The sequence below is a fragment of the Telopea speciosissima genome, chromosome 3 (assembly GCF_018873765.1).
Source record: "Telopea speciosissima isolate NSW1024214 ecotype Mountain lineage chromosome 3, Tspe_v1, whole genome shotgun sequence".
NCBI classification, from domain to species: Eukaryota; Viridiplantae; Streptophyta; class Magnoliopsida; order Proteales; family Proteaceae; genus Telopea; species Telopea speciosissima.
In genome coordinates, this window is record NC_057918.1 from 27,688,944 (window position 1) to 27,704,714 (window position 15,771).

Sequence of the window (15,771 nt, forward strand, 5' to 3'; positions counted from 1 at the left end):
TTTCCCCCCCCCCGGGGGGCCGAGAGGGTGGTTTCCCAGCGAAGATCCCAACAAAACTCCTTTTATGCCCGACTGGCCACAATAGTCACAGGAGAATCGGCCTCTACCAAACCCCCTCAGCCAAGGGAGGACGGTCCTGTGGAGCGATGGATGAAACAAGAGCAGCGCTCAACAGCGGGAGTGGTCTCCATAGCACTTCTACGCGCTTCCCTCACTCAGAATAACCACACACCTCCTCCAGGGAGGGAAGACTTGGTCGGCCAAGTATCTCGTACTCCGTATGGGTTCAAACTCGTAGTTAAGACTCCTCCAAAGGAACAGACCTCTCCTTCTCAAATAACCGATGCACTTTAGGCTCATCAATGTGACACACCCGAGATCTCCGTAGCGATCATACTCCTCCCAAAGTCCCACAACAAGGCTATAGTACTTTAGAGATACTTTTGCCACCCCGACGCAGCTAACAACTGGGTCAAGAAGTTGATAAACCTCAGAGTCCCCCACTCTATCAAAAATACGAGCAACACTATCCCAAATATCTTTCGTCTGCCTCCTCGCTTCATAAACCTTCTTCCAATCTCCTCGCCTCATTGAAAAATGAGCCAAGTCATCACAAGGAGTTCTCGGTTTCCCATTTAGAGTAACCCGGATCATCAATGGAAGGGGCCTTAAAGCTCCCGGATATATATCCCAACTTCCCCCTACTTCAAGGATAAGCTTCATCGACCGTGACCAATCCAAGTAATTGTTACTATCGCTTAACAATGGGGAGCCGAACATTTGATTCTCATATGATGGAGGGATTGGCAAGGCTCCGTAATAGTGGGAAGTTCAGATGTCTCAACAGCTTTTTTCACCCATTGTGGTTTTAAAACAAACACTCGAGAGGAGCAATCAACAAGACTTCAAGCAAGAACAATAGATTCCCAAGTAAATGTAGAAGAAAAATGAGGTAACCTAGACCACAAAGCCCGAAAAAGCTTCAGAGCCTCACACAAATGTAAAACAGCAATGAGTAGAAAAGAAAAGTCTTCCTTACCAAGAAACGACAGTGGGTAGTCCAAAAAGCTCCCAAACAAAGCTCAGTGAAGAGCTATTGCCAATCCCACACTGGCCGGCGGAAAACAGGCGTAACGATCCTGGCCGAGATTCACTCCCGCCCTCGATGCTCCCAACCGGCTTGAGATGACACAATGGGAAGAAAGGTAACCTCCAAACGAAACTAGAGCACTTGGTTGCTCTCCATTTGGATGAGAACCGAGAGAGAAAACAGATCTGTGAAGAACCGCAGGTTGGAGCTCAAACTCCAAGAACAACCAAGAGAGGAAACCACCTCTTGGTCCACTAAACACCCTTCTAACACCTTCAAACTCCGGGAAGAGTAGGCTCGATACCATGTTCATTTTTAGAGAGGAAGGAGAAGAAGGAAAAGAGAGGGAAAGAGAAGAGCACATACGGTTGTGTTTAATCTCCATTATCTCAAACTAGAGACAAACTTCCTTATATTGAAAAAGAATAACTAATTACACAGGGGCCCCGCCTTATACAAATAACAAGAAACATAAAATACATGTGGTTATATACAAGAATACCCTTAAACTCCTATTCTTAACAATAAGAACTACAAACAAAAATAATTAAAGAAAACATTAAAACTGCGTAGAAACGTGAAAAAACACTTAACTAGAAACTAGGAAAATTAAAAGACACTTTGTTGGAACTGAAGAGTCACTGTTGGGATTGAAAAGTCACTAGACTGTTGTTGACTTGTGGGGCCAGATTTGGCAGTCCCAAGGGTTCATGACTTTGCTGTGAGAGGCAGAATTGTAATCAGTCCAGGTTGGACAGATCTGGGCTGGTCATGAACTTGGACTGGGCCTACTTTGATGGGCCAGCTGCTTTCATGAACTTGGGCTGGGCCTGGTAGGCTAGGCCTGGCGGGCTGGCTGAATGCCCTGCAACAACAGTTGGTAGAAGTGTGGAGCGTAAAAGCCCACCCTACCAAGATGTCTTGGGTTCAAGCCTCCTGGTTGGCTGGCTCTCGTCTTCCCTTCCTCCCCCATAGAATAGGTATCTATCGAAAAAAAAAACATGGAGATACAATGTGAATCAGATATTGTATACCTGCTGCGATTGCTGTGGTTTCTGCCATTGGGCCTTGCTACACTTCATTTTAGCATACAATCAGGCTTCTTTTCCTCTTATTTTTATCAATTAAAGTTTCGAATTTATCAAAAGAATTAATTAGCTTTCCCCTAAAGATATGCTTCCCATTTCCGATGTATTTTAATGTAAAAAAAAAAAAAGTTTTATGAGCATAGTTTCTGTGCTTATGGCTATAGATGTGTCTCTGTTCCCAAAGTTGTGGAAATGAACATGGCTCACGAAAAATATATTTATGATATTGGTACATAACCCATGCTTGGATGAATGCATCCACCCATTATTGAAAGGCATTTCGCGTGAACTTCTACTCTAACTCAGACCTTAGCACCTAACATTTAAAACCATCCAGGACATAATAATGAATAATAGTCACCATACAAACTTCCTGTAACATCTACATGGAAATTTTAAGGAATTCCTAACACAAAATATAATATATATTGTTCTCTTGCCACAAATAAGAGAATTTCAGTTAAGTATGCCATCAGGTCTGAAACTTAAATAATTGACGCGGAGAGCATTTTCCTTTCTAAATATTTCACTAGAATGCATACCTGTTGAATCCCTAATGATTCAGATGCCTGCTTCCCTTTATCAGTCTGAAGTAAGAGCCAATGTGTATATTCAGACGGAACACTGGTTTGTATGCTCAGTTTTGCCACCTGTGAATCAAAAAGGGTAGAGCTCTAGCAATGCTGCAAACACATTCACCATAAAAGCATTCTTTTGAAAACAACAACACTGGCTCACCAGACCAGATGGCTAAGGAAGAGGGCCCTGAACAGTTAGTCCAAGTCCTGGTCTCCTGACAGAGATTTGTATGGCATGACCAAACAGCAGTTCAACCAGATGATCTTAGTTTGTGAAGACAAGCAAAAACCAAAAATATTTTATTATGTTTCACTTTTGATACTAGATAGCACCAGCAGGTTCATTCAAAACTACCCAGACTAACCCACAGTCCAGGTGAACCTAAGGTAAAATTCTTTTTTTTTGGTGAATAAAAATTTCATTACCAAAAGGGGGAAAGGAGATACAGGGAACCTTGAAAAGGGGAAGGATAGAAACAAGAAGAAATAAAATACATACAAATTAAGCTGATTCCTTGGGTGGCAGAAGAAGAGGGAGGCAAAAGGGAGAGAAACAGACCCCAGGCACAACAATATGCATGTTCCTTGGGGAATCAATACAACTAGAGGATACCATAGCAAGCTTGCTCTTGATATCAAAGGAGATGAAGACCCAAATTTGTTGAAACTTGAGAGGGCCCGCCAAACAGTGAAGCAGTGACGAGGAATATGGCCTTTTAACCACACTAACTTGCTCCAAGGAAACGGCCCACGAACTCTGATGAAGTCCCAAGCCACTTTAGAGCTGGAGAAGCTCGAAGAAGATGCAGACCAAACAACATTATCTCCCCTACCATGCGGCAGCCTTCTAGAAATGGAAGATGTTAGTAGAGACTGTTTTAAGTTTCGGATATATTCAGGGGTAGTTTAGGTATTTTTGGTTATGTTATTTCCTATTCTGTCTCTTATGTATCATAAGTCTTTATATATATGAAATGAAGTGGGAGCTCTACTACTAAGTGGAAACCTCCCAAGTGTTACACGATTTCCATTGTTTTTCTTCTTCTTCTTTATTACATGGTATCAGAGAAAGATCTCTAGGGACTGTTACACCTTCCTAGTGTCTTGTCTCTTCCTCCTTCAAGGGTTTCAATCAGTTATGATTGATCCATCTCAGTTTCTGTTTTGAGAATCCTTTCGGTTTGTGTTTGAGAGGGTAGCAGCACCCTATGCTGCATTTCTAGGCTGTTTAGAGACTAGTTCTCGAATGGAGATTGGGAACTAGGGATCTTTTGTTGGTGATTTTTAGTTTATGGCATGGAGAAGACATTCAAGGCCTTAGAAAGCACTTTGGATCATGTTGTTTGATTGATTTTTGGAGAAAAAGTAGAGATTGACTTTTTGCATTGGAGCTGATTCCAGCCTACTTTTTGGAGATCGATCTCCCCTTTCCTTGTTTGGAGACTATTTCTTGGTGTGTTGAAGGTTGGAGATCAATCTCTTTTTGAAGTTTGAAGGTTGGGGCACCCTTTTCAGGGTTTTGAGATCAACTTTTCAGGTTTTTGTTACTATCTTTGTGTTGTTGATTTATTGCTCACCTTGTGTTTGTTGAAATGGGTGAACCATCGAAGGCTGCTGTTGGTGAAGTTGTTTTGTTACTATCTTTTTGTTGTTGATTTATTGTTCACCTTGTGTTTGTTGAAATGGGTGAACCATCGAAGGCTGCTGTTGGTGAAGTTGTTTCTTCCTCATCTAGCCGGATTACTGAGACAAAGCTAGAGGGGATCAACAACTTCCAACAATGGAAGAAGATTGCTAGGCTGGTACTGATTGGTAGGGATCAGCAGGGTCATCTAACCAAAACCAAGCCTAAGGATGATACTACATGGGACACAGTTGATGCACATATTTTGGGACAGCTTTTGAACTCCATGGACCGCCAGATTGTTGATCTTGTTACTCACATTGACACAATGAAGGACTTGTGGGAATATTTGGATGTTCTGTATTCTGGATAGAACAACCTAGCTTGTATTTACGAGTTATCTCAGGATTTCTATCGGTCTGATCGAAAGGGCCGTCCCATAGTCCAGTTCTTTGCTGAGTACAAGAGGATGTATGAGGAGTTGAACTCTCTGCTTCCTATTACTTCTGATGTACAGCAGATGCAGAACCAGCGAGAGCAGCTCGCAGTTATGGGATTTTTAGGTGCTATTGGGAAGGAATATGAGTCTGTGCGTTCCCAAATACTTGGTGGTGACAAAGTAACCACACTCTCTGAGGCTTTCTCTCGTGTTCTCCGAGTGTGACGAGAAAGCACTCATGATTCTATGCACATTGACAGTTCAGCCTTAGCTTCTTTCCCACCTAACCGTGGTCTCTCCACTGGACCAGGGGCTGGGGGTGGTCGTGGGAGTGGAGGTGGTTCTGGGAGAGCTCCTATGTCCCCTTTGCTTGGGGAAGCACCCATTTCAGGATCCAAATCTTCTGGTATGGTGAGGACATGTCACCACTGTGGACGTACAGGGCATATCCAACGCTTTTGTTGGAAACTTCATGGCAAACCACCACAGCAACAGTTTGCCAATTCTGCTGCCACTACTGAGACTACACCTCCCTCGTCCTCTTCTGAGGGTAGGACTACTGTGACGTTGTCTGATGAGGATTATGCTCGTTTTACCCAGTTCCAGATCTCTCAGTCCTCCTAGCCTGCCACTGCTACTTTCAGACAGACAGGTGATGCAACTGCATGTCTTTCGACTGCTTCCCGCCCCTGGATCATTGATTCAGGGGCCTCTGATCACATGACTAGGGTCTCAGATATATTTTCTTCCTTTTGTGTATCCTCTTCTAGTGTTACCTTAGCTGATGGTTCTTTAGCTAAAGTAACTGGTTCAGGCACTGTTCAGGCTACTCCTTTATCCTTATCTTCTGTTCTTTATTTACTTGAGTTTCCTTTTAACCTTCTATCTGTTACTAAGTTTACTAAAACTTATAATTGTTCTGTAACCTTTTTCTCTGATTCATGCATCTTTCAGGATCTTACGACGAAGAGGACGATTGGTAGAGGCCGTGAGTCAGGGGGGTTGTACCTACTTGAAAACACTTTATCTGTGGCATGTTCGAGCCTAGCATCTCCTCACCAAGTCCATTGTCGTTTGAGCCATCCATCATTGCAAAGTCTACGCATTTTGGATCCTCGTTTTCAGTCTCTTTCTAGTTTACCTTGTGAGTCCTGTCAGTTTGGGAAGCTTCATCATGTGAGCTATCCCCCTAGAGTCAATCAAAGGTCTAGTCAGTCTTTTGCTTTAGTTCATTCAGATGTATGGGGCCCTTGTCCCGTTGCCTCCAAGTTGGGATTTCGTTATTTTGTTACTTTTGTTGATGACTATTCCAGAGTTACTTGGCTTTATTTAATGAAGAATCGTTCTGAATTGTTCTCTATCTTTTGTGCCTTTGTGAATGAAGTTAAGACTCAATTTAGTACTCCTTTACGTATTCTTCGTAGTGATAATGCTAAGGAATACTTTTCTGCTCCTTTTTCTACTTTTATGACACAACATGGCATTATCCATCAGTCTTCTTGTGCCGACACCCCACAACAAAACGGTGTGGCTGAGAGAAAGAATAGACATTTGTTGGAGGTCAATCGGTCCCTTTTGTTTGAAATGAAGGTTGCCAAATCTTTTTGGGCTGATGCTATCTTGACTGCGTGTTATCTCATTAACCGCATGCCTTCCTCTGTTTTACATGGTGGGATACATCATTCCTTTTTGTTTCCTTCTACTCCTTTATTTGCCTTACCCCCTCGTGTCTTTTGCAGTGTTTGTTTCATTCGTAATCATCGCCCAAGAATCTCTAAGTTGGATCCAAGAGCTCTTAAATGCATCTTTGTTGGATATTCTCGAACTCAAAAGGGCTATGGACCTGAGACTCTAGAAGAATCTTTTCCATTCTTTGGTTATGTATGGAAAGATAGAAATAAAATGACCACAATTTTGGGTATTCACTTAATCTTGTTAGGTATAGGTGCTTTTCGTCTAGTACTCAAGGCTCTATATTTTGGGGGTGTATAACATTCGAATTAAGAACATAAGCTCGTTACTTTTTGTTTCCCTATAATTGGAGCCATCGAGCTCTATCCATTTATTCACTCGACCCAACTTTGAATTGATTTTATTTTGTCCCGTTCCAAGAATTCAAACAAAATTTTGTACCGATCCCACAAGGATGAAGTATTCTCAGAGTTCTCCATTGATACGACATGCTGTTTTTTCCACTCATTACCTTTCAGAATCAGTCGTGGTCTTACAAACTTTACCAATGGTATGGACGAATCCCTTGCTTCATCCAAATGTGTAAAAGATCCTAGCCGCACTTAAAAGCCGAGTACTCTACCGTTGTTATTCCTTTGAGTTCTAGAAATATTTTGTCACTACTGATGTTTCTTTCTTTGAGTCTACTCCTTATACGAACTCTCCAGTGGTTTCTTCTGACTTAGATGATGATCTTCCTGTGTATATTATTCCGTCTTTTGTTCCACAGGTATCCCCACCACCATTGCCGCCAGCTCCACAGGTGCCACAGCCTATTGTTTTCCATAGCCATAATTGGAAGACTTGGGCCCCCACTGCTCCTCCTTCACCTTCCTCTTCTTCGTCGGTGGATCCTTCCCCAGGTACTTCTTCTCCTGATATTTCTTCCCCTGATCCTACTTCTCCTGCAGTTTTCTCTGATCTTAATATCCCTATTGCTCAACGCAAAGGTGTTCGGAGTTGTACTCAACATCCTTTGTCTAATTTTGTGTCTTACTCTGGTTTATCCTCTACTTTTCATACTTGCTTGACTACTGTTGAGCAACATCCTGTCCCTAAGTCTGTTGCAGAGGCATTATTTAGTCCTGGCTGGCGGGCTGCTATGATTGAGGAATTGTTGGCCTTAGAGGTCAATCAGACATGGGATCTGGTTCCCCTACCCTCGGGTAAATCTGTTATTGGTTGTCGGTGGGTCTTTGTGGTGAAGGTGAATCCTGAAGGTTCTTTGGCTTGTTTGAAGGTTCGCTTTGTGGCCAAGGGTTATGCCCAAGTGTATGGGGTTGATTACTTGGACACCTTTTCTCCTATGGCCAAGCTTACTTCTGTTCGTATCTTGATCTCTCTTGCAGCTACTCATCATTGACCCTTATTTCAGTTGGATGTTAAGAATGCTTTCTTACATGGGGATCTCTATGAGGAGGTTTATATGGAGCAACCTCCTGGGTTTGTTGCTCAGGGGGAGTGTGGTATGGTGTGCAAGCTCAAGAAATCTTTGTGTGGACTAAAACATTTGCCTCGAGCTTGGTTTGGTTGGTTCACTGAAGTCGTTTTGGAGTTTGGACTGACACGTTGTAGTAGTGATCATTCTGTATTTTTCCAGCATTCTGATGTAGGGAGAATATTTCTTATTGTATATTTGGATGATATTATCATTACAGGAGATGACTCTTTAGGTATTGAAAAGTTGAAGGTGCACTTGCAGCAGAAGTTCCAAACTAAAGATTTGGGAAGATTGAAATATTTCTTGGGTGTGGAAGTGGCTCAATCAAGGAAAGGGGTTACACTTTCAGAACGAAAGTATGTCATTGATCTTCTTTCAGAGACAAGGTTGTTAGGATCTAAACCTCTAGACACTCCTATGGATCCTAATTTGAAGCTTACAGCTGATGTTGGTGATGTTCTTAGTGATCCTGAGAAGTATCGAAGACTTGTTGAAAAACTAAATTATTTGACTGTGACTCGACCTGACATTGCCTTCCTTGTCAGTGTTGTAAGTCAGTTCTTGTCTACTCATTGGACATCTCATTGGGATGTTGTTATTCGCATCTTGAGGTATCTAAAGAAGGCTCCTGGACATAGACTACTTTACTCTGATCATGGACATGGAAGGATTGAGGGCTTTTCAGATGCTGATTGGGCTGGATCTCCTGTTGACAGAAGGGCAACTACAGGCTATTGCACATTTGTTGGAGGGAATCTCATTTCATGGAAAAGCAAGAAACAAACTGTTGTGGCTCTATCCAGTGCAAAGTCAGAGTATCGAACCATGGCATATGTTACATGTGAGTTGATGTGGGTGAAACAATTGTTGACTGAGCTTGGATTTACAGACAACTCACCTATGCAACTATGGTATGATAATCAAGTTGTTGTTCATATTGCTTCGAACCCTGTGTTTCATGAGAGAATGAAACACATCGAAGTAGACTGTCATTTTGTTCTTGAGAAGCTACAACAAGGGCTCATTTCTCCTACTTATGTTCGTACAGGACAGCAACTTGCAGATGTGTTCACAAAGTCCTTGGGGAGTGCTAGAGTGGATTACATTGTAACAAGCTGGGCATGATTAATATCTATGTTCCAGCTTGAAGGGGGAGTGTTAGTAGAGACGGTTTTAAGTTTCGGATATATTCAGGGGTAGTTTAGGTATTTTCGGTTATGTTATTTCCTATTGTGTCTCTTATGTATCTTAAGTCTCTATATATATGAATGAAGTGGGAGCTCTACTAATAAGTGGAAACCTCCTAAGTGTTACACGATTTCCATTGTTCTTCCTCTTCTTCTTCTTCTTTATTACAGAAGATAAGGCATTCCAGATGGCATCTAACAGGGGAGAGGATGACGGTGGGGGGGGGGGGGGGGAGAATCATTACGGCTAATGATATTTGCAACCATGGACTGCTTGGAAAGACCCATGCTGTAACTGGCTCTAGCACCCACTGTGTGAAGGAGAACCCCCATAGGGTGCCAATGATCAAGTTAGAGGAAAGTAGAGGCCTCATCAATAATATGGCAGAAAATGGCCCCAAGAGTGATAGGCCTAAGCTTCAGAAGTTTGAGCAGACCCAGGAAGAATCAAAATTGGAAGGAGCCATCCATAATAGAATCATTGCGAAGAGGACCAGAGAAGACACAGTCAATGCAGATACTTCTTTTCTTAGCCACAAGTTCTCAGATCAGCTTGAGAATTCCAGCTGAATTTACCTCTTTGATTCTTCTTACGCCAAGACCACCCTCATACTTGGGAAAACAGACAGCAGCCAAGGTGGTAGAGTGAAGGAATTAGAAGCTTTCCATAGGAATGGGGACATAAGGGACTCCAACTCCTTGATGATAGACTGAGGCAACCCAAAGATACCAGACCAATGTATGTAACATGACTAGAGGACTGATCTGATCAATTCAAGGCAACCCGCATAAGAGAGAAGCCTTTCCAGAGTTGAAGTTTCTTATGGATAAGGTCCAGCATAGGAGTGCAATGGTGGGCTGTCAACCTGGCCGGAATCAAAGGCAAGCCTAAATACTTGACGGAAGATGACTGATGGAGAACCCCATCTTATCAATCAAACGAACCTTGTCAACTTCAAAGACCCCTACCAAGAACAAGAGAGATTTAAAAGGGATTATGCGAAAACCCGACAACCCCTCAAAATCTTGCAAACAAGACATAATACTCCCAAGAGAAACAATGTTCGCCTTGGAGAAGATTATAATACCATCCACGAAGGCCAAGTGAGTGAGCTTAAGAGCCTTGCACTTGGGAATGGGAGAGATAAGCAGCTGATCCATACAACATTGAATGCTTGTAGAGAGGGCTTCAAAAGCAAGGCTGAAGATGGGCAGAGAGAAAGGATAGCCGCTGACAGATTACCACAGTGGAGGCAAAGTAACCAGCTAGACTACCATTGAGAAACATTGAGAAGCACATAGAAGAGATGCAGTGATGGATCAAATTAACAAACACTGGGCGGAAAGCCAACTAGTACAGAACTTTAGAGATATAGTCCCACATCAAAGAGACAAAAGCTTTGTGTATGTCAATCTTCATGAGAGCAGCTGGGAAGTGAGATTTCTCTTCAAACCCACTAACTATCTCATTGCAAAGGAGGATATCATCCGAAATACTTCTACCAACGAGGAAAGCCGATTGGTTGTCGCTGACAAAAGAGTCAACCACTAACTTGAGCTTGTTGGCAAGGACTCTGGCAATGAACTTATATAGGAGGTTGCAAAGAGAAATCGGCCTGAAGTCTAACATAACAGAAGCACCTTCCTTCTTTGGGACGAGGCAACAGAAAGAGTGATTGATTCCCTTGATCTAACTGGAATTAAAGAAGAAACTCTCAAGGGCCTTGATAAGGTCATATTTAATAATGTCCTAGGAAGAGAAGAAGAATCCCATGCTAAAACCACCGAGGCCGGGACTTTTTTGGCCTTGTTGGAGAGAGCCATTGCTAAGATTTCTTCTACCTCTGAGGGGATGGCTTGTAGAGTGTTCATGAGGTGACTAGGAACAAACTTATTGGGCAGATTTTCAGGCATGGGCCTAGTGGAAGCCAAAGAGATTGCCTAAAAATCTCCGTGAAGTAGCCAACTGCCCCTATTTTTATATCTTCACCAAGAAGGAGAGGGGATCCATCACTAGCCAGGAGCATGGAAATGGAATTGCTATTAGATCTGGCTCTCATAAACCTATGAAAGTAAGCCGCAGTAGTATATGAATATCCAAGATCCAACCATTTTATCCTCGATTTTTGCCTTAAGAAACTCTCCTCTTAGGCAATCAAGGAGAGAAGCTCCATAGAAACCACATTTTCTTCATCTGCCAGAAAAGGATTATGGATGTCAACTTGGAGCCTCAACTGAATATCAAAAAGCTTTCTCCGACAGTCCAAAACCATCAAAGAGATATTCCCAAACTTGGTGGAGTTCCAAACTTTGAGGGCTTTTTTAACATTGTGAAGCTTCTGGCAAAGGCAATAAGGGGGTAGAACAGGTTCGGACCGGCTGATCCCAATTCTCTTTAATAGTGGAGAGAAAATCTAGAATAGAGGACCACATGTCAAAGCATTTGAACGGTTTGGGGCCAAAGGAAATGTAAGGTTGGACAAGTAAGAACTTGGGGCTATGGTCAGAAATACCAGGGGGCTAAAGGAAGCATGGGAATAGGGGAAGTTGGAGAGCCAGGTTTCCTTGACCAAGATTCTGTCAAGCTTACAAGCAATCTGAGAATCACCAGTTCTTCTATTGTGCCAAGTGAATTTAAGGGCAGACCACCTCAAGTCATTCACAGCTATATCTTCAATGCACTCATTGAAAGCATCAACAGAAACCCATCTAACCGGTTACCACCTTGCTTCTCATGAATATACCGGATGACATTGAAATCACCACCCACTCCTCAGGGGAGGGACCCAACTTGCAAAGCAATATGACGAAGGTCTCCCCAAAGGGAAACTCTCTCAGAGGGGCAATTGAGGGCATAGATAACATTGAAGAAGAAGCTGGAGTTCCCAAAACAGTCTGAAATTTTGAGGTGGAGGAACAGAGAGGAAGAGGAGAGCAACAAAATATGAATTTTGGAGGAGTTTCAAAGGAACCAGAGACGACCATTAGAATGGTTAGAATAATTAGTAGGAGGAGAAAAAGAGGGAGCAATTAAGGAGGTAAAATGGGAAGTATTCTCCTTAACACGAGATTCAATAAGGCAACAGATTGCCGAATGATGAAACTTAATGCTGGAACGTACCTCGGCCTGTTTGGGAGGGTTGTTAAGGCCTCTGGTATTCCTAGAAAAAACCATGGTTCATTGGGTGGTAGGGGAAGGGTGTTGCACATACTCCATAGAGGAACAAGCCAAGGATGGGCAAAACATTGAAGGAGTGCTGCGATGCCAACAGCAATATGCCCGAAGAGGGGTAGGAGAAGAAGCCGAGGGAGGGGTCGGCAGGGGTTCAAGCCATAGGGAAGGGGAATTTGGTTGGCGGGACGAAACAGAGGACATGGAGTGTTCGGGCAGAGATGAAGAATTGGATAGATGGTGGGTCGGGAGGGTTGTCAACTGCTCTGAGCCCACAGACGATTGGGGAGGGTTGGATGGAGGAATGGAGGGGCTAGGGTCTAGTCGAGATGGGGAAGGTTGTGGATTGTTAGTGACCCGATGGGCTCGCAAAAGGTATCAAGGATGGGCATCAAAGTAGTGGGTATGGTGGGCCGTAGAAGGATGATTGGGGAACAAAAGGCCATGGTTAGGACTTAATGACTGACAAAAGGAAGGGAGAAAAGGATCGAGGCCTCTGGGCCTCACCCAAGGGATAAGAAGGTAAAGGGAGAAGGAGGGTAGAGGGGAGGGGAGGTTCATCATACCTGGAATTGTGATTGGAGGAAGAGCATCGAGGGCACTGCTATCGAAAGAGCAGAAGTTGAGATGGAGGTCGGTATGGGAGCCAAAGGTACAAACAAGATATGGTGATTTGTTGAGGGGCAAAGGGATGGTAGAGGCAATTTGCAGGAGGCACAGGTTTTTAGATGGAAGGTGAGGGTAGTCTATGACAGATTCAGGTGAGTGGCAAGTTTAGAGGGATGGATCGCTGGTACTTGGCAGGCTATGGACCAGCGGTGGGGAGGGGCCAATGGTGGTGTGGCCTTGTGGAGAACTCGACGGAGGGATGCGATGGCGCCAATTTCACATACGGTTTCGACGATGACCTATGTTGGGGCTGCGGTGGCCAGAAGGAAGAGGGGGAATAAGGTAAGAAAGGGATGGGGGAGGAGGGTATAAGGTGGGAATATGCTGAGAAGGAGCAGAAGAAGAAGCTTAAGGGTTGGGGTCATGGGGAGCTGCAACGGAGAGGGAAGCATCAATAGTTGCAACGCCAACGCCGGTAAGAGGAGCTCCTGCTAGAAGATCATCTACTACGGCATCTCCAAAGGGAAGGGTAAAGTCCTCAGGCGCAGACTTTGGCTGCACTTGATTGAAATGTGGCCATTCATAGTTGTCAAGGCGACGCCTTGGCGTCCAGGCACCTTGCTCTCGCCTTGATTGCCTAGGCAACGCCTTGTCGGCTTGTTGGTGTCGACTTGTTTTTTAACCCCCTCGACTGCCTTGCTTCACCTAGCCACCGTAACAACTATGGTGGCCAAAGTCCTTGCAGATTAAGCACTGGGGAGGAAGCCACTCATAGCAGACTAGTTGGCTGAATGAAAACTCTTCATCGTTGGCCACCGAGATGGAAGGAGGAGTTTTATCAGCCGAGACCTCAACACAGATTCTTGCAAAGGCCAAGCGATCTTGCTTTTTTGTTCTTCCATCAGAATAAAGATGCTTCTCAAGCACCGAACGGACTATGTTGAGACCATCTTCGCACCAGAAATGGAGACAGTCCTAGAAAGGTGATCCACAGGGGAATGCTGCTAAGGTCAACCCATTGCAGCTGGAGATACTGATCCCAATGGCAAAGGAAAACGATTTCCTACCCACTTGCCAAGGCCCTCCCTCCAAAGATCGAATCTTGTCATCTTTCTCAGAGAACTTGAAGATGAAGAATCCCTTGTCCATCAGGTATATGTCTAAAATCCCTTGGATTCTCCATTGTTTGGTTAGAGAAATGTTGATTATGTTGAATGGTGTTCGGCTGCCATTGAAGTGGCCTACCAGTGCATTTTACCATTTGAAAGCTTCATGGGCAAGAAGACCAACTGGGCAATGAGCAGTTTTGTAGAACCCAACGATGGTGGGTGGGACAAAATGGAGGGAGGACTCTCTCTGGAAGGTGAAGGTGCCTAGCCTAGCTAAAGAGAGAGCCTCAAGTCACACACTCCTGGGAAGAAGGGGATGGAGACGGAAGTTTAAGTGAGAGGCGGAGATATTGATGAGAAGGAGATTCCACAAAGTGATTATTTTAGGTATCTGGGCTCAATCACAAATAAAGAAAGTAACATAGATGATGATGTTTCTCAAAGAATTAAAACATGCTGGATGAAGTGGAGATGTGCGCCCAAAGTATTGTGTGATCGAGAAGCCTGGTTGGTGACAGCACCAAACCAGGGGGCCGGCCATGGAGGCAGGCACCCACAGAAGGGAACACTCAGGCAGGGGAACACCAATTTCTGAAATTTAAGATGCTACTCACACGTTATTTTTGAGGTTAGAATCTCAAAACATGCATAAGAGAAAAAGCACTCCCCCAGGCCATCTCTTTAAAAACAACAACATTAGAGAGTATGTTGTGACAATTGTATATCTAGATGAGGTGCTACAGCCAAGGGGGCCATATTTCTACATCATCCCCTCTTCAACTGTCGTTTCTTAGAAGGTCCTTGCCACTTGGTGAAATAGAATGGCAGGACTCTGACCTCTTTGGCCACAGAAGGACTCCATGATAAGGGAGACAATGCCCCAATTCGTATACATATGGCAGTGTCTTTTTATTTTCCAGGCAATTGGACATGTCAAATTCTCAGCCTTTGCTAGATTCTTAACAAACTGGTCTAGGTCATGACCACTGATGGCCTCAAAATTGATAATCGGTTGATGGATCACCTGGACCACAGAGCCTGTTCAAACAAGTGGGTCAGTCCGTCGGTCAATAGGTATTGTTGTACTAAGAAGATTTAAACTTCATTTGAAAAGCACATAATGATGAAAATGTGATCCCAAAACAACAATGCAAGTCTTTACCATGACACAGAATATTCACTTTTGCTAAGAGAATATCCTTATATGCAATGCTATTGTTTTTTTCTTCCTGTAATGTTTTCACTTTTAACTAATGGACCGACCAGATAGAATGTCAGACTACAGAGCAGTAGGAGAAAATAGCCCAGCCTCTTCTGTTGGTAAAAAACATTGATATGGCACATTTGGTACCTTCAAGAAATTTAGTGCAAACAATTATGATACTGGATTACCTTAACATTTGATCCATCTAAATTTTGGATAGACAAAAAATTTACCCAACCCCCCCCCCCCCCAACCTCAAATTAGTGAGTTCTGGATAACTTATTTTCCTATTGAATTTATGGAATCTTTTACATTTACTATTTCTATTTAAAATCAGCAATTAACAAACCTTCTCCTCAATAGCTTTATTTTCCAGCAGCCATGCTTGAGCAGTAAGTACATCAATTTGTTGCTTTGCAACAACCTGTCCAGAAAGTGAAAAATCAAAAGAGTAAGCAGATATAACTAGATCACTTCTTCGTTTTTTAAAAACCTAATT

General features: G+C 43.4%; 1 protein-coding gene and 1 long non-coding RNA gene across 2 annotated transcripts in view; one reads left to right on the forward strand and one right to left on the reverse strand.

Annotated features, from left to right (window-relative positions):
• The window catches only part of LOC122655755 (inter alpha-trypsin inhibitor, heavy chain 4), a 51,322-nt gene that overhangs the window by 8,725 nt on the left and 26,826 nt on the right, over positions 1 to 15,771 (reverse strand). Inside the window, exons 11-12 of the mRNA XM_043850073.1 lie at positions 15,622 to 15,696; positions 2,721 to 2,828 (exon numbers count right to left, since the gene is read on the reverse strand). Coding sequence (XP_043706008.1) covers positions 2,721 to 2,828; positions 15,622 to 15,696 — 183 coding nt within the window. The remainder of the gene's footprint in view (positions 1 to 2,720; positions 2,829 to 15,621; positions 15,697 to 15,771) is intronic.
• On the forward strand, positions 2,917 to 15,111 carry LOC122655757. The gene is made up of 2 exons (XR_006332003.1): positions 2,917 to 3,143; positions 14,697 to 15,111. It is a non-coding gene; the product is annotated as an uncharacterized LOC122655757 (long non-coding RNA).